The sequence below is a fragment of the Bombina bombina genome, chromosome 10 (genome assembly GCF_027579735.1).
Source record: "Bombina bombina isolate aBomBom1 chromosome 10, aBomBom1.pri, whole genome shotgun sequence".
Classification (NCBI taxonomy): domain Eukaryota; kingdom Metazoa; phylum Chordata; class Amphibia; order Anura; family Bombinatoridae; genus Bombina; species Bombina bombina.
This window is the reverse complement of record NC_069508.1, coordinates 60,807,398-60,825,160: the sequence shown is the minus strand read 5'-3', so window position 1 is coordinate 60,825,160 and position 17,763 is coordinate 60,807,398. Positions and strand designations below refer to the sequence as shown.

The window sequence follows — 17,763 nt, the reverse complement described above, 5'->3', positions numbered from 1 at the left end:
TAGTGTGTGTGTGTGTGTGTTATATGAACTTATATACAAGCTGATACTTTCTGTGTGTGTAATGTGCCTAGTAATATACAAGCTGATACTTTCTGTGTGTGTAATGTGCCTAGTGTGTCTTTGTGTGATGAACTTATATACATGCTGATACTTTCTGTGTGTGAAATGTGCCTAGTGTGTGTGTGATGAACTTATATACAAGCTGATACTTTCTGTGTGTATAATGTGCCTAGTGTGTGTGTATGATGAATTTATATACAAACTGATACTTTCTGTGTGTCTAATGTGCCTAGTGTGTGTGTGTGATGAATGTATATACAAACTGATTCTTTCTGTGTGTGTAATGTGCCTAGTGTGTGTGTGTGATGAACTTATATACAAGCTGATACTTTCTGTGTGTCTAATGTGCCTAGTGTCTGTCTGTGTGTGATTAACTTATATACAAGCTGATACTTTCTGTGTGTGTCATGTGCCTAGTGTCTGTGTGTGATGAACTTATATACAAACTGATACTTTCTGTGTGTATAATGTGCCTAGTGTGTGTGTGATGAACTTATATACAAACTGATTCTTTCTGTGTGTGTAATGTGCCTAGTGTGTGTGTGTGATGAACTTATATACAAGCTGATACTTTATGTGTGTGTAATGTGCCTAGTGTGTGTGTGTGATGAACTTATATACAAGTTGATGCTTGCTGTGTGTGTAATGTGCCTCGTGTGTGTGTGTGATGAACTTATATACAGGCTGATACTTTCCGTGTGTGTAATGTGCCTAGTGTCTGTGTGTGTGTGATGAACTTATATACAAGCTGATACTTTCTGTGTGTAATGTGCCTAGTGTCTGTGTGTGTGTGATGAACTTATATACAAGCTGATACTTTCTGTGTGTGTAATGTGCCTCGTGTGTGTGTGATGAACTTATATACAAGCTGATACTTTCTGTGTGTCTAATGTGCCTAGTGTCTGTCTGTGTGTGATGAACTTATATACAAGCTGATACTTTCTGTGTGTGTCATGTGCCTAGTGTCTGTGTGTGATGAACTTATATACAAACTGATACTTTCTGTGTGTATAATGTGCCTAGTGTGTGTGTGATGAACTTATATACAAACTGATACTTTCTGTGTGTGTAATGTGCCTAATGTGTGTGTGAAGAACTTATATACAAGCTGATAATTTCTGTGTGTGTAATGTGCCTAGTGTGTGTGTGTGTGAGGAACTTATATACAAGCTGGTACTTTCTGTGTGTGTAATGTGCCTAGTGTCTGTGTGTGTGATGAACTTATATACAAACTAATACTTTCTCTGTGTGTAATGCGCCTAGTGTGTGTGTGTGTGTGTCTGTGATGAACTTATATACAAGCTGGTACTTTCTGTGTGTGTAATGTGCCTAGTGTCTGTGTGTGTGATGAACTTATATACAAACTAATACTTTCTCTGTGTGTAATGTGCCTAGTGTGTGTGTGTGTGTCTGTGATGAACTTATATACAAGCTGATACTTTCTGTGTGTGTAATGTGCCTAGTGTCTGTGTGTGTGATGAACTTATATACAGGCTTATATTCTCTGTGTGTGTAATGTGCCTAGTGTGTGTGTGTGTGATAATCTTATATACAAGATGGTACTTTCTGTGTGTGTACTGTGCCTAGAATGGGGCCCATTTATCAATCTCCGAATGGAGCTTGAGGGCCCGTGTTTCAGGCAAGCCTGAAACAGCAGTTATGAAGCAGCGGTCTAAAGACGTCTACTCCATAACATCGCCGAAAATCAACCCGATCGAGTACGATTGGGCTGATTGACACCTCCCTGCTGGCGGCCGACTGGCCGCGAATCTGCAGGGGGGCGGCTTTGCACCAGCAGCTCACAAGAGCTGCTAGTGCAATGCTGAATACGGAGAGCATATTGCTCTCTGCATTCAGCGAGGTCTGGCAGACCTGATCCACACTGTCGGATCAAGTCCGCCAGACCTTTGATAAATAGGCCCCTATGTGTGTGATGAACTTATATACAAGCTGATACTTTCTGTGTATTCTAATGTGCCTAGTGTGTATGTCCAATTAAAGTATATACGAGCACATATTCAGTGCATATTTTGTGCATTCATTAAACAACCAAATAAACAAATGGCAGCTTACACAAATTAAGAGAATATAAAAAGAATGTATTATTTAAAAATGTTAATACATTTGTTTATTCTTTATTATTTTTATAAAAAAGGCCAACCCAATAAACACAAAAAACTTATATGTGTATAAAACCCCAAAGGTAAAGATATATAGATTGTTCAAAATCAGCAAAGATAGTTCATAAGGAGCAGGGATTCAGAGAAAACAGTATTTCCAGGACTTGATTGCAGTGACATCCATACACCTCCCTGGATAAAAGGAGAAACAAACAATATGAAGTCTTTTAATATAATATAGAGGTATCCAAAAAGGACATGTACTGACAGCTATAACTTTGCTCAAAGTAAACGGCTGTTAGGTACAAAGCCCACTCGGCTCCCAAGGATAGTGAGGAACTCCAAGGTAAAACTTAAAACAATTTTTATTAAAACACACTGATTTGCATACAGTCTTATGTCACAAGGTGAATGATCAGCAACTTTAACCGCTTTAAGCTCTGTCAGAAACCCCAAATAAGGTAAGTAAACACGAGCAACAGGAATCACGGTATGCCAAATCTTAAGGATAAATAATATGGAGTGAAGATGAATCAGTTAAACATACATACATACAAATACCATAGATAAACAACTGAAGTGGAGCCGCATGTGTGTATCAGTATAATCAGGGCACATATTAGGCTCAATAAGTCAACAGGGTACTCACATTTGCCACAAGCACCCCAAATGTGCTATTAGATGCGAGCTGGATATTTAACAGCAAACCAACTAGCTGCACTCTGATCGGATGTGGTCCTGTGATGCAGTGTTCCTGCCCACCAGAGTGCAGCTAGCTGGTTTGCTGATACACACATGCAGCGCCTGTTCTGTTGTTTATCTACGTTATAGAAATCCCATGTCAACAGTGAGAGAGCAGAGTGCAGCCCAGACAAACATCCTTTGCTAGCCACCAATCTGGTTCCCATTTTATGGTATTTAAAATCTGCAAGATACTTAAGATTTCTTGAAGGTATGATTTGGTTTCCTTTATATAAGGTTGTAGTAATTTATCTACCTAAAATAGCAAATTACTTGTTAGAAAATCTACCCCAGAGACTATTTGTCTCCCCGGGAGATTCTCTTTGTCCTTATGAATCTTGGGCAGTATGTAAAAGGTAGGTATTTTTGGGAATTTCGGGCATATGAAATCTAGTTCTTTTTTATTCAAAATTTCTTTTCTAAAGCCCTCACTGGTAACATTTTCCAGGGTGGTTTTAAATGTATTCATTGGATTACTCTTAAGTAAGATGTATGTTTTAGTATGTTCTAATTATCTAAAACATTCTTTCTGATACATCTCTTTCTCCATTACAATCCCTCCTCCTTTATCAGCAGGCTTAATTACAATACTGTGATCTTTCTCTAATTCCTTCAATGCCTGATTTTCATTTCTATTAAGATAAAATTTAAAGTTTTTCTTTATTTTATCTACATCTTTTGTCACTTATTCTACAAATGTATCCATTGCACTTGATTTCAAACCAGTTTGATCAAATTTGGATGTTTGAATTAATTTATTTCACTATTATTGGATGTAATGGGACATTTACTAAATACTTTTTTAGCGTTAGATTACACATAAATTTATTAATGCCAATATAGGTATCAAATTTATTCTCTTACTTGATCAACTGTTCTTACTAAAATTCTCTCTCTTTTTAAAATGTCTTTCTTTTCTTTCTCTGTAGTCCGTTTTATCCCTTAAATACTTTTTCCTTTTTATTTCTTTTATCTCAGATTTAAGTTTTTCAACATTCTTGTTAATGATTTTACTCCTTTTGTTGAAACTATTAGTTTCTATCTGATCTGTCAGTTCTTCCAATGATCTGGCATCCAAGGGGCTTTGTACCTAACAGCCGTTTACTATGAGCTAAGTTAAAGCTTGAAAAAGTGTGACTAAATTACCTTTTTGAATACCTCTATATTAACAGACTTCACTATTATTTGTTTCTCCTTTTATCCCGGGAGGTGTATGGATGTCACAACAATCACGTCCTGGAAATACTATTTTCTCTGAATCACTGCTCCCTATGAACTATCGTTGCTGATTTTTAACTATCTATATATCCTTACCTTTGGGGTTGTATACACATATATATTTTTGTTTATCTTGTCAGTTTTTATGTTTTAAATGTACACATCTATTTAGTGTTCACCTTTGATTTTGTATATTAACCAAATAAACAGCACTACACTTTTAACCCAAAATGCAACCTAACCACTCAACAGTATTAACCTCTTACGCAGCATAAGCCCACCACAACCTAACCTCTCTACAGTATTAACTCCTTAAGTACCATAACCACCACCCCAACCTAACCCCTCTACACTATTAACTCCTTACACGACAGAACCCCTAATGCAAGCTAAGCCCACTACAAACTAAAGAAAATTAAGAAAAACATTACTCAGCACAACAATAAATAACCAAAGTAAAAAACAACCACAAAGTAAAGAAACCATAACACAAAATTACATAAACATGAAAAAAATAAACATTAAAATGAAATACAACAATAAGAAAAAAACAAAAAATAAACATCAACAACAAATATTTAATACTCATCATCCAAAGTCTTCTTTTCTTCAACAGATGTAATCCTCAATGATAAGAAAAATCTATGGAAACAAATAATCCAAGATATCCAGGAAAAAAATATATTAAAAAATCCAGAAAAAAATGATACAAACAAATGCAGAATTATTTTTACAAACAAATCCAGGGAAAAAAAACAACAAAAAAACCTGCAAAAAACCCCCAAAACAAATCCCCAAAGTAATCCACAACAATACAGGCAAATAAAAGGCATAAAAAAACAAAAAAACAAAGGACTCTTCTTTTTTTCATCAGATGTAATCCATAAGGCTTTGGCAAATCCTCTGGTATTCGGTGGCAGACCTCCATGGCAACGGCGGCTCTGCTGGTTTTCCTTCATGGCGGCGGCAGTATCTCTTCTTCTTGCATCCTCTCTTTGTGCTATCTGGCAGCAAACTAATTTAGTTCTGTCGGTTTTCCCCCTTTATAGGGGTGTCCTGGCAGTTCTATTGGCTGATTTGTTTAAAACCAAATTCAAATCAGCCAATATCTCATTTCTATTCCTTTAATTCAGCCAATAGAACTGCCAAGACACTCCTATGAAAAGGGAATCTGAAAGAAAAAAATGAGTGCACTGCCGGATAGCACCAAGAGCAGATGCCTCCAACAAAGACGAGCCACCACCGTCCAGGAGGAGCCACCGTCGCTGAGGTGGAGCCGCCACCGCCGTCATGAAGGAGCCACAAGCACCATGATTCATTTATAAATATTTTATTGTATAATGTAATAATATATATTTTAAGTATTGATGTTATTTTAAGAAAGTTTTATTTTTATTTTTGCATGATTTTTCAGGATGATGATTTATTTTTAGTGATAATAATATATCATAGAAGTCACTATTCATAAAGAATTTTACATAACTACATTTATTTAACTTTGCAATGTTAAAATTAATACAGTTATGTAAAACTATAAAGTCATAGATACTGTTTTATATGACATATTATCACAGATACTGCCTTCTGTGACATATTTATATAGCTAAATATAAATATTCACCCTAATAAAACACCCAATAAGAAAAATAAAACATTTTAAAATCACTACAATACTTAAAATATATATGCTCTCATTACACAATAAGATACATATAGGTAAATCATTATATTTATATATATATATCTTTTAGGTTTCTTTAGATTTAATAGAAAGTTTATTTTTTAGCAAGGTAGATCTCAGAAATGACGTAGATATAGGTGTTTCATGGGAGTTTGCTGTGCGTTAAGTGGGAGTAACCTGTGTTTTAATGGGAAAATCGTCACCACGAGCTTGTAATATTCAAAGCACTGACCTCCACGTTTGATGCCCCTTTTAAGCCATATCAGTCTCACCAGCTTTTTCATGGCGAGAATTTCCAGTGTGTGTTATCTATAGAATGTACAGCGAATTTAAATTTACACAGGCATTGTGTGAAGTGTTCCTACACAGAAACCATTTTTTTTTCTACAGAAAAGGCACAGTCTATATGTGAATTGATCACCACCCATAATTCCCTATGTATGGTGCTGTGGGCCTATAAGATTACCACTTTGCATGCACGCTATTTGCACGTAACAGCCATTTGGTGGGAAAACAGCACGGGACAAGGAACAGACAAGTCCAGCCATGGACACCACAGGTAAATACCTTTAGTGCTAACAGCCTCCCAACTGACATATAAACACAACTACCCCCCCCCCCCCCCCACGATGATTACCGGGCCCTGGACACATCCAGCTAAAATTTACTGGGCCTTGAGGTCACTGGAGTCGAGAACCACTGGTCTATATTGTGTAAGAAGACTTCAATTACAACCCCACCCCCACTGACAAGGTCAAAGATGAGTGGCAATGTGAGCAGACTTTTGCTGAAGTTTCAATCCCTATCGGCAGTTTCTCATGGGTCTGAAAATGTTTTCATCATCAGGGCCAATTTAACTTCCTAATTTCTATTATCAGATTTTCTCTTGGGAATCTTTTGTTGAAAAGAAGCAGGGACGCAAGCTCAGAAACGTGCACATGTCTAGAGCATTATATTGCAGTAGTTTTACAAGAATGTTATCCATTTGTAAGAGAACTAGATGGCAGCAATATTTTTTGTAATTTACTGCTCCAGAAGCCAACCTAGGTATCTCTTCACCAAAGAATACTATGGGAATGAGGCCAATTTGATAATAGAAGTAAATTGGAAACATTCTTTAAATTGTATGCTCTGTCTGAATTACAAAAATTGGGTTTCATATTCCTTTAATGATGATGCAAAATGTGTTAGTGGGGGCTGAGTATAAGAGGGTGAGGATAATACATTTATATTAAAGCCAAGAGGTTGAATAGGGGGACTAAAAGAGTAAACAGGGTCTGGTGTGAGGGAGTTAGTGATTTATGCTGCATGTGCATTTCTGATAATCAAGGAGTTAAATCATTGCTCTGACTGGGACACTCAGTCGTAAAAATGAAAATTGCCCTATAAAAATAAAAAATAAGCAGTTATATAAAAATTGGAGAAATTGAGCATTCAGTCTGCATGTTTTTTAGCTAATGCATTCAATATGTATATCTCCCAACCAACCTCTTAATTCTTGTATTAAACTAATTTATCTCTAAGGGGCCGATTTATTAGACCGCTGCTCCTTATCTCGGATATCAATCCGCCCAATCTCATACAATCAGGTTGATTGACACCCCCTGCTAGCTGCCTATTGGCCGCGAATCTGCAGGGGGCGGCATTGCACAAGCAGTTCTCCAGAACTGCTTGCGCAATGTTAAATGCCGACAGCGCATGCTGTCGGCATTCAGCGATGTCAGGCAGACATGATCCGATACATCGGAACATGTCCGTCCGACTGTTAATAAATCGTCCCCTATGTCTTTTTGTTTGCTCCTACATTTTGAATAGATGTTGAGACTTGTGTCTATTTATGATTATTTTCAACCATATCCTAGTTTCATAAAATTGTTTATTTGTTAAGCAAATTAGGAAGTGCCCCAGCTACCCACTGTACATTAAATTTGAAGGACTGGACAATCTAAGAACACAGTAAGACTAAAGAAGGGTGGACACAATTCAGATTAACCCCTTTGTGCTTGCATCAAAGTGTTAACATCAGAAGAACAAAGTTCCGATGTAAAAACCTGCGGCAGGCCCCTCAGTCCGATTCTTGATTGCGTTAAAGGGGAAGCTGCAGGACGCCAGGTAGGACGTTCCATGCCGTCTTAATGCCCTTAAAACCCAGAACCGTTAGGACGGCATGACAGCATAAGGGGGTTAAAAAGATTAATCAACATACAGGCAATTCAGCTGCGATAGTGTATTAGAGAGTTATTAATAGATGAGGCATTTTGTCATCTCTGAGGCACTGTATGATCACATATGATCGGGTTGATTGACACCCCTTGCTAGCGGCCGAAAGGCTGTGAATCTGCAGTGGGCGGCATTGCACAAACAGTTCACCAGAATAAATCTGGTGAACTGCATTTGCCCAATAAATCACCATTTTGTTTTTCTTTTATTATGTGCTTTTCAATTTTTAATATCAATATTTTGGCCTCTAGTTATCAACGCGTCTACTTTACCTGCCTTCGCCGGCCCAATACGCCCGCCTAAGCTCGCCTACCTTCGCCGCTGTGGACCTGAATACGTTCACCAAAGTTATCAAAAAAGCTGTCAAAAAGCCGCGCACCAAGTATGGGGCGATGAACAGTGGACTGTGATAGTTATCACTCATCCGATCTCGCTGCTCTTCGGCTTTTTGACAGCTTTATTGACAAGCTGTCACTAAGCACCCACACTAAATACACTGTTCTACCCCCTATACCGGCGCCCCTGCAGCCCCCCGCAACTAAATAAAGTTATTAACCCCTAAACCGCTGCTCCTAGACCCCGCCGCAACTCTTATAAATGTATTAACCCCTATCCTGCCCTCCTATACCGCCACCACCTATAATAAAGTTATTAACCCCTATCCTGCGGATCCCGGACCCTGGCGCACCTAAATAAATAGTTTAACCCCTAAACCGCCGCTCCCGGACCCCGCCGCAACCTATATTAAATTTATTAACCCCTAATCTGCCCCCCTACACCGTCGCCACCTATAATAAATTTATTAACCCCTATCCTGCCCCCCTACACCGCCACCACTGTAATAAAATTATTAACCCCTAAACCTAAGTCTAACACTAACCCTAACACCCCCCTAACTTAAATATTAATTAAATACATCTAAATAAATTTAACTCTTATTAAATTAATTATTCCTATTTAAAACTAAATACTTACCTTTAAAATAAACCCTAAGATAGCTACAATATAAATAATAATTATATTGTAGCTATCTTAGGATTTATTTTTATTTTACAGGCAACTTTCAATTTATTTTAACTAGGTACAATAGCTATTAAATAGTTATTAACTATTTAATAGCTATCTAGTTAAAATAAAGAGAAATTTACCTGTAAAATAAAAACTAACCTAAGTTACAATTACACCTAACACTACACTATACTTAAATAATTTCTTCCTATTTAAAACTAAATACTTACCTGTAAAATAAACCCTAAGATAGCTACAATGTAATTAATAATTACATTGTAGCTATTTTAGGATTTATATTTATTTTACAGGTAACTTTGTATTTATTTTAGCTAGTTAGAATAGTTATTAAATAGTTATTAACTATTTAATAACTACCTAGCTAAAAGAAATACAAAATTACCTGTAAAATAAATCCTAACCTAAGTTACAATTAAACCTAACACTACACGATCATTAACTTAATTCAATAAATTACCTACAAATAACTACAATTAAATACAATTAAATAAACTAACTAAAGTACAAAAAATAAAAAAAGCTAAGTTACAAAAAATAAAAACAATAAGTTACAAACTTTTCAAAAATATTACAACAATTTTAAGCTACTTACACCTAATCTAAGCCCCCTAATAAAATAACAAAGCCCCCTCAAAATAAAAAAATGCCCTACCCTATTCTACATTAAAAAGATACCAGCTCTATTACCTTACCAGCCCTTAAAAGGGCCTTTTGCGGGGCATGCCCCAAAGAAAACAGCTCTTTTGCCTGTAAAAATAAAATACAACCTCCCCCAACATTAAAACCCACCACCCAAATACCCCTACTCTAACCCAAACCCCCCTTACATAAACCTAACACTACCCACCTGAAGATCATCCTACCTTTAGCTGTCTTCAGCCAGCCGACCCACCGATGGAACCGAAGAAGAGATCCAGAGCGGCAGAAGTCATCATCCAAGGGGCGCTGAAGAGGTCTTCCATCCGATTGAAGTCTTCATCCAAGCGGCGTCTTCAATCTTCATCCATCCGGAGCGGAGCGGAGCCATCTTCAGACGAGCCGACACGGAGCCATCCTCTTCTTCCCGACGACTAACGACGAATGAAGGTTCCTTTAAGGGACGTCATCCAAGATGGTGTCCCTTCAATTCCGATTGGCTGATAGGATTCTATCAGCCAATCGGAATTAAGGTAGGAAAAATCTGATTGGCTGATTGAATCAGCCAGTCAGATTGAAGTTCAATCCGATTGGCTGATCCAATCAGCCAATCAGATTGAGCTCGCATTCTATTGGCTGATCGGCCCGGGATCCGCAGGATAGGGGTTAATAAATTTATTTTAGGTGGCGGCGGTATAGGGGGGGCAGGATAGGGGTTACTAGGTATAATGTAGGTGGCGGCGGTTTCCGGGAGCGGCGGTTTAGGGGTTAATAACTTTATTATAGTTGCGGTGGGCTCCGGGAGCGGCGGTTTAGGAGGTAATACATTTATTTAGTTGCGGCGTTGTGGGGGGGCAGATTAGGGGTGTTTAGACTCGGGGTATATGTTAGGGTGTTAGGTGTAGACAGCTCCCATAGGAATCAATGGGATATCTGGCAGCAGCGAACATGAACTTTCGCTATTGATTCCTATGGGATCCGCCGCCTCCAGGGCGGTGGTTTGAAAACCAGGTACGCTGGGCCGGAAAAGTGCCGAGCGTACCTGCTAGTTTTTTGATAACTAGCAAAAGTAGTCAGATAGTGCCGAACTGTGTGCGGAACATCTGGAGTGATGTAAGAATCGATCTGTGTCGGACTGAGTCCGGCGGATCGAAGCTTACGTCACTAAATTCTACTTTTGCCGGTGTAAAGGGCTTGATAACTAAGGCGGATCAGGCTCGCCACAAATACGCTGCAGAATTCCAGCGTATTTGAGGTTGACGGCTTGATAACTAGAGGCCTTTGAGACTAATAAGGAAAATATGGCTCTTTTATTGTTTTTCAGGAGTTATCGACATCCACTGCTAGCGGCCGAAAGGCTGCAAATCTGCAGGGGGCGGATTGCACAAGCAGTTAACCAGAATGTAAATACTAGGTCCAATAAATCGCCATTTTGTTTTTCTTTTATTATGTGGTTTTCAATTTTTAATATCAATATTTTGAGATTAATAAGGAAAATATGGCTTTTTTATTGTTTTTCAGGAGTTATCGACTGTGTTAGAGAGTTATTAATAGACAAGACATTTTGCCACCTCTGAGGCACCGTACAGCAATCAGCCCGATCACATATGATCGGGTTGATTGACTCTCCTTGCTAGCGGCCGAAAGGCCGCAAATCTGCAGGGGGCGGCATTGCTCAAGCAGTTCACCAGAATAAATCTGGTGAACTGCTTGTGCCCAATAAATCGCCATTTTGTTTTTCTTTTATTATGTGGTTTTCAATTTTTAATATCAATATTTTAAGATTAATAAGGAAAATATGGCTTTTTTGTTGTTTTTCAGGAGTTATCAACTGTGTTAGAGAGAGAATAATGTTATTGTGATTGCTAGAATAACACAACTGACAATGTCAGCTGATGTTCAGAAATCATTATTAGAATAAAGCAACTGATAATTTGTGATCAAAGACAAAGGCCTCTATTTAACAAAGTCTGTCGGACCTGATCCGACAGTGCGGATCAGGTCCGACAGACCTCACTGAATACGGAGAGCAATACGCTCTCCGTATTCAGCATTGCACCAGCAGCTCACATGAGCTGCTGGTGCAACGCCGCCCCCTGCAGACTCGCGGCCAGGGGGTGTCAATCAACCTGATCGTACTCGATCGGGTTGAATTGTGGCGAAGTCTGTCCGTCTGCTCAGAGCAGGCGGACAGGGTTATGGAGCAACCGTCTTTGTGACCGTTGCTCCATAACTGCTGTTTCTGGTGAGCCTGATAGGCCCCAAAATGTGATTAAAACTAACAATTTTTCAACACGCTTTCAGTTGCCTCTTTTGAAGTTACCACTGAATCAAATATATTTGCAGTGTATGTGACCTTTAGCAGTATACTGTTACATGCTTCGAGTGCCCGTTGATGTCACGTGACATTTAAATGACAACACCAAGGGACCTCTGCTCCTTAACTTTGTACGCCACCTCTGAGGCACCGTACAGCAATCAGCCCGATCACATATGATCGGGTTGATTGACACCCCCTGCTAGCAGCCGAAAGGCCGCAAATCTGCAAGGGGTCATTGCACAAGCAGTTCACCAGAACTGCTTGTGCAATGTTAAATGCCGACAGCGTCAGCATTCAGCGATGTCGGGCGAAGATGATCGATACAGCGGATCATGTCCGTCCGACTCTTAATAAATCAGCCCCCAAGAGTGTAAGCTCTTATTGCACAGAAAGTTGATTGCAATTTAAAAATCATAACTTAAAGGGACACTGTACTGTAAAATTTGTTTCCTCTTAATGTTTTTCAAATTACTTTTTACACTTATTTTAGGAAATAAAAATTATGGGAATGTAATCCTTTGTGCTTGTTTTTGTATTTGAAATAATTGTTTTGTTCACTTGTTATTCTCAAAGACATGTCCATAAAAATGGTCTTAGTCTGCAGGTAAAGCATGTCTGAGCTCAGCCAACTATTTCAGATACAAAAATATTTCTCTCCTGACTCAGATGATGGGAGATGAACTAGTGCTATTGTCTTCTGTTTACATAGCTTTTCTACAGAGAATATTTTCTTTTGACTGTAGAAACCACAATTTATACTGAAAATATGAATAATGAATATCAAAATAAAAGTAAAAGAGCTGTTTGCAAACAATGGAGCATGATGCCCCTGTTACCGAGCAAGCTGCTCCATAACTGCCCGCTGACTCTGAGGCTGCGGTCTGCAATCCGCCCGATCCTATACAATCGGGCTGATTGACACCCCCTGTTTGCGGCTGCGAATCTGCAGGGGCGGCATTGCACAAGCAGTTCTGGTGAACTACTTGTGCAATGTTAAATACCGACAGCGTATGCTATCGATATTCAGCAATGTCTGATACGTTACAGCGTATCATGTCGAACAGACATTGAAAAAAATTGGCCCCATGGTTTTATTTTTCCTCCTGTGATCTTTTATTCCTGTAGAAAGTACATTGTAAATATGATTCTACATTAACAGCCTGGTTATGTATGCCACAACAGTCTACTCCAGAATTTTTATTGTTTAAAAAGATAGACAATCCCCTTATTACCCATTCCCCATGGTTATATTAATATAGTTTTTACTCTGTGATTACCTTGTATCTAAGCCTCTGCAGACTGCCCCCTTATCTCAGTTCTTTTGACAGATTTTCATTTTAGCTAATTAATGCTGACTCATACATAACTTCACAGGAGTGGGCACAATGTATCTATGTGACACACATGAGCTAGCAGTGTCTAGAAATCAGCATATGAGCCTACCTAGGTTAGAATACCAAGAGAAAAAAGCAAATTTGATGATAAAAGTAAATTGGAAAGTTGTTTAAAATTGCATGCCCTATCTGAATCATGAAAGTTTCATGTTGACTAGATTGTCCCTTTAACATATTTTCCCCCTTAATTTGTAGGAATCAGTCAGAACTCATACAACAGCTCGTCATGTTTGCAGCAAGTGGAAGAATCTCCAGTTGCTCTGTTTTACAGCTATATCTTATGGTAAGAAGTATTGAGTCGAGTTGAACATTCAAATAAACACTGACTACATTCTACAGAATGTGTTTTGTGTTAATCTGACATTGTTGCATATTTTATTTTAATAAAACATTGCAGTACCTACACTTTATACTTGTAATGAGTCACAAATTCATTGGGAAGTGTTGCTAATTGTTATCAGACCGTGTTAATAAGAGTGTTACTGTATTGTTAAATTTATTTTTTATGTGTTTTATGCCACTTTTTTGTCTTGCGTAACAGTTAATCACCAGAGCTAAGTTGCATTAATCATTCTAACATAAATCGCTTGTGTGTTCACATTTACTTTCAACCGTAATACGAGCAGTGTTTAACTTGCATGCAAATGGATGCAAAAATCCAATATCGTTTGGATATACTCGGTTTATAATAAGTTATTCTTAATAAACTTGACTGGCATCTGGTCTTTTCTTCCACACTGGTTTATCTGGTTTTTTTCCTTATGGTTTAGTAGGTTTAAGGGTTTGGGTTACGGTACGGGAGGTATTTTATTCTGGGTGTGACCATACAGGCCTATAATCCCTTATGATAAATAGACATAGGGCAAAACAAATCTATCACCATCAAAACTAATCTATGAATTTTTATAACATTTAGGAGTTCATCCCAATTCCTTAGAAAAGTGTGTCTAATGATTTTTAACAGAAAAAAAACACCATTACAATCTATGGGAATTTTTGTAGATAAATAATTTGATACATTTTTCTAAAGGATTGTGACCAGTCTCTTAGTGTCCTTTAAAGTCCAAATAGCTAATAAAAATAACGTTGATAGCTTGATGATGTCATGAAGACATCCATTCTCCAGTTTGGATGGAAATATTTTTTGGAAACTCTACTATCCGAACAAAAATGAGGCACCTATGAAACCATTCCTTAAGGCCATTTATCAAGCTCCGAATGGAGCTTGAGGGCCCGTGTTTTTGGCGAGCCTGCAGGCTCGCCAGAAACAGCAGTTATAAAGCAGCGGTCTAAAGACCACTGCTCCATAACCCTGTCCGCCTGCTCTGAGCAGTCAGAAAGAGATCGCCACAATTCAACCCGATTGAGTACGATCGAGTTGATTGACACCCCCCTGCTGGTGGCCGGTTGGCCGTGAATCTGCAGGGGGCGGCGTTGCACCAGCAGCTCACAAGAGCTGCTGGTTCAATGCTGAATACGGAGAGAGTATTGCTCTCCGCATTCGAGGTCTGTCGGACCTGATCCGCACTGTCGGATCAGGTCTGACAGACCTTTAATAAATAGGCCTCCATATCATCAAATAGAGACTTTTTTGTTAAGAAATGTTTGCAAATCCAGTCAGACTTGAGGGTCGATCACAGTCCTTTAGAAAAAAACATATCCAATGATTTATCTACAAAAATCCCTGTAGACTTTAATGGTGTCTTTCTTTTGAAAATCATTTGATATTTTTTTTCTGTATGATTGTGATTGATCTTCTTCTTGGCATCGCAGTGATAGAGTCTTAATTCTAATAAGATGGGAAAAAATAATTTTATTAAAGGGACATAATAATGCTACAGTAATGCAGCATAACTTTAAAAAGCTGACAAGAAACTATCACCTGAACATGTAAGAAAGGAAGATATGTTACCACAAAATTTATTCAGCTCACCAGAGTAAGTGCTCTTTGATCCAGAGCTACTGTCATTTGCATGGGGGGAAAAAAACAGGCAATCAGCTTCAACAGACTTCCCATTTTGCTTTACTATGATCTCTTTGGATTTCAATAATATTAAACACGATTTTATTTTAAACTTCCTTAAACTGAGGAAGTCCTGGTACAAGCATTGTGATTGGATTCTTAAAATTCCTTTATAACGAGATGTGACTACTGAGGAAATTTTGAGGTATTTATATCTTTCTCTTGATAGAGATACTGTATTCGGGTGCTATTTTCAAGTCAGCTTTTTACAGATATGCTGCATCACTTTTAAGTGATTCAACATTTGGATATCTTGTCTCTTTAAGCAGTGACATTACTTTTTGACGTTGCAAAGCCATTGAGGCCCATTTATCAAGCTCCGAACGGAGCTTGTGGGCCCGTGATTCTGGCAAATCTTCAGACTCGCCAGAAACACAAGTTATTGAGCAGCGGTCTAAAGACCACTGCTCCATAACCCTGTCCGCCTGCTATGATGAGGCGGACAGGAATCGCTGCAATTCAACCCGATCGAGTACGATCGGGTTGATTGATACCTTCCTGCTGGTGGCCCATTGGCCGCGAGTCTGCAGGAGGCAGCGTTGCATCAGCAGCTCTTGTGAGCTGCTGGTGCAATGCTGAATACGGAGAGCGTATTGCTCTCCGTATTCAACGAGGTCTGTCGGACCTGATCCGCAGTGTCAGATCAGGTCCGACAGACATTTGGTAAATCGGCCTCATTGTCTTCATTCCATATGGTTAATTAAACTTAAAGGCATTTCACACAGATTTCCCAACAGATTGTATTAGTCTCCAATGTCACTTGTCTCCAAATTCTTTATGTTGGTGGTAAAGTTACAATGGTAAACTGCAGTGTAAAACCCTACTTTATCTATTGTATTTTACATAAACTGTGATAGTTTTGCATTTAGATAAGACACTGACAAGTGCACAGTAAATCCACAGCCTTGTAATATAATGTTAACATTTTAATGTAAAAAAACTCTCTCTGATTTTAGGACTTTTTAAAGGCAGCAATGTTTTTGCTTGGACATACCACTATGATACACAATTAACTACATGGAGTATGTCACGTAACTGGTGCAGAACTCATTATACAGACATGGTGGCAATTCAGAATAAAGACGAAATCACATATCTGAGCCAGGTGTTGCCTCCTTCCCCAAAACACTACTGGATTGGAATTCGTAAAATAAATGAAGTCTGGACATGGGTAGGAACCAATAAAACACTGACTGCCGAAGCGAAAAACTGGGCACCAAGAGAACCTAATAACAAAGGGAAACAACAAGACTGTGTGGAGATTTACATACAGAGGCTGGAACATAGCGGGAAATGGAATGATGAGCCGTGTACAAATAAAAAAAGGGCTTTGTGTTATCTAGGTAAGGATTAATTAAAGGGAATTTATAGTCCATGTTTGTCTTTGTTTCTTCGAAAATGAATGCATTTCAAAATGAAGATTTATTTTAAATCCTGTCCTGAATCAACCATTGTTTTCTTGCCGTGCTTATAGCATTCCTCTCAACATTAGCTTCTGGAACTGGGACTTCTAGAGTGAGTGGCCGAGCCATGTATGCTCTGTAGGTGGAGATATGCCTGATAGGACAGAGTTACTGGCTTTATGGCCAGACCCTTGCTGGGGATGGGTGGATCCATGGGAAATTTGGCATAGAACTAATGAGCTTTAGTAAAAGTGCATAACTGGTACTGCTGTATCAGTTTTTAGTTTGGTTTTAATTACTGTTAGAATAAGATCTTTTCAGGTAAAAAAAAATAAAAAAAAAAAAAAAAAAAAAATTTTTCAAATAAGTTCATACAGTGAAGAAAATGGATTTCTCTCAAGTTACCAGCAAACACAAAGGGCCAGTTTACTAACGCAATATTTGCTCTCGCTTACGTGATATTTGCACTTCACTCAGTAATACCATTGCACGTAAATGTGGTGAAAGCCCTTCCTTAGGCTCCAAAGGGAGCCTTGTTTTCATGCCGGCAGCCACATTAAACCACCTAGCGCAGCGCAGGGGGCAAATCATGCAGTGATGGGCAACAATAAATAAATATATATGCATATGCTTTTATATATATATATATATATATATATATATATATATATGTGTATATTTATGCGTTTTATATGTATATACAAATATTAAAGGGACACTGAACCCAATTTTTTTCTTTTGTGATTCAGATAGAGCATGCAATTTTAAGCAACTTTCTAATTTACTCCTATTATCCATTTTTCTTCATTCTCTTGCTATCTTTATTTAAAAGCAGGAATGTAATGCATAGGAGCCGACCCATTTTTAGTTGAGAACCTGGGTTATGCTTGCTTATTGGTGGGTAAATGTCAGCCTCCA

At 38.3% G+C, this 17,763-nt stretch overlaps 1 protein-coding gene across 1 annotated transcript in view; it reads left to right on the top strand.

Moving 5' to 3' along the window:
- LOC128640712 (P-selectin) overlaps positions 1 to 17,763 on the top strand; it is a 149,526-nt gene that overhangs the window by 62,799 nt on the left and 68,964 nt on the right. The window contains exons 2-3 of the mRNA XM_053693139.1: positions 13,615 to 13,702; positions 16,399 to 16,785. Of these exons, the coding sequence (XP_053549114.1) occupies positions 13,615 to 13,702; positions 16,399 to 16,785 (475 nt within the window). The remainder of the gene's footprint in view (positions 1 to 13,614; positions 13,703 to 16,398; positions 16,786 to 17,763) is intronic.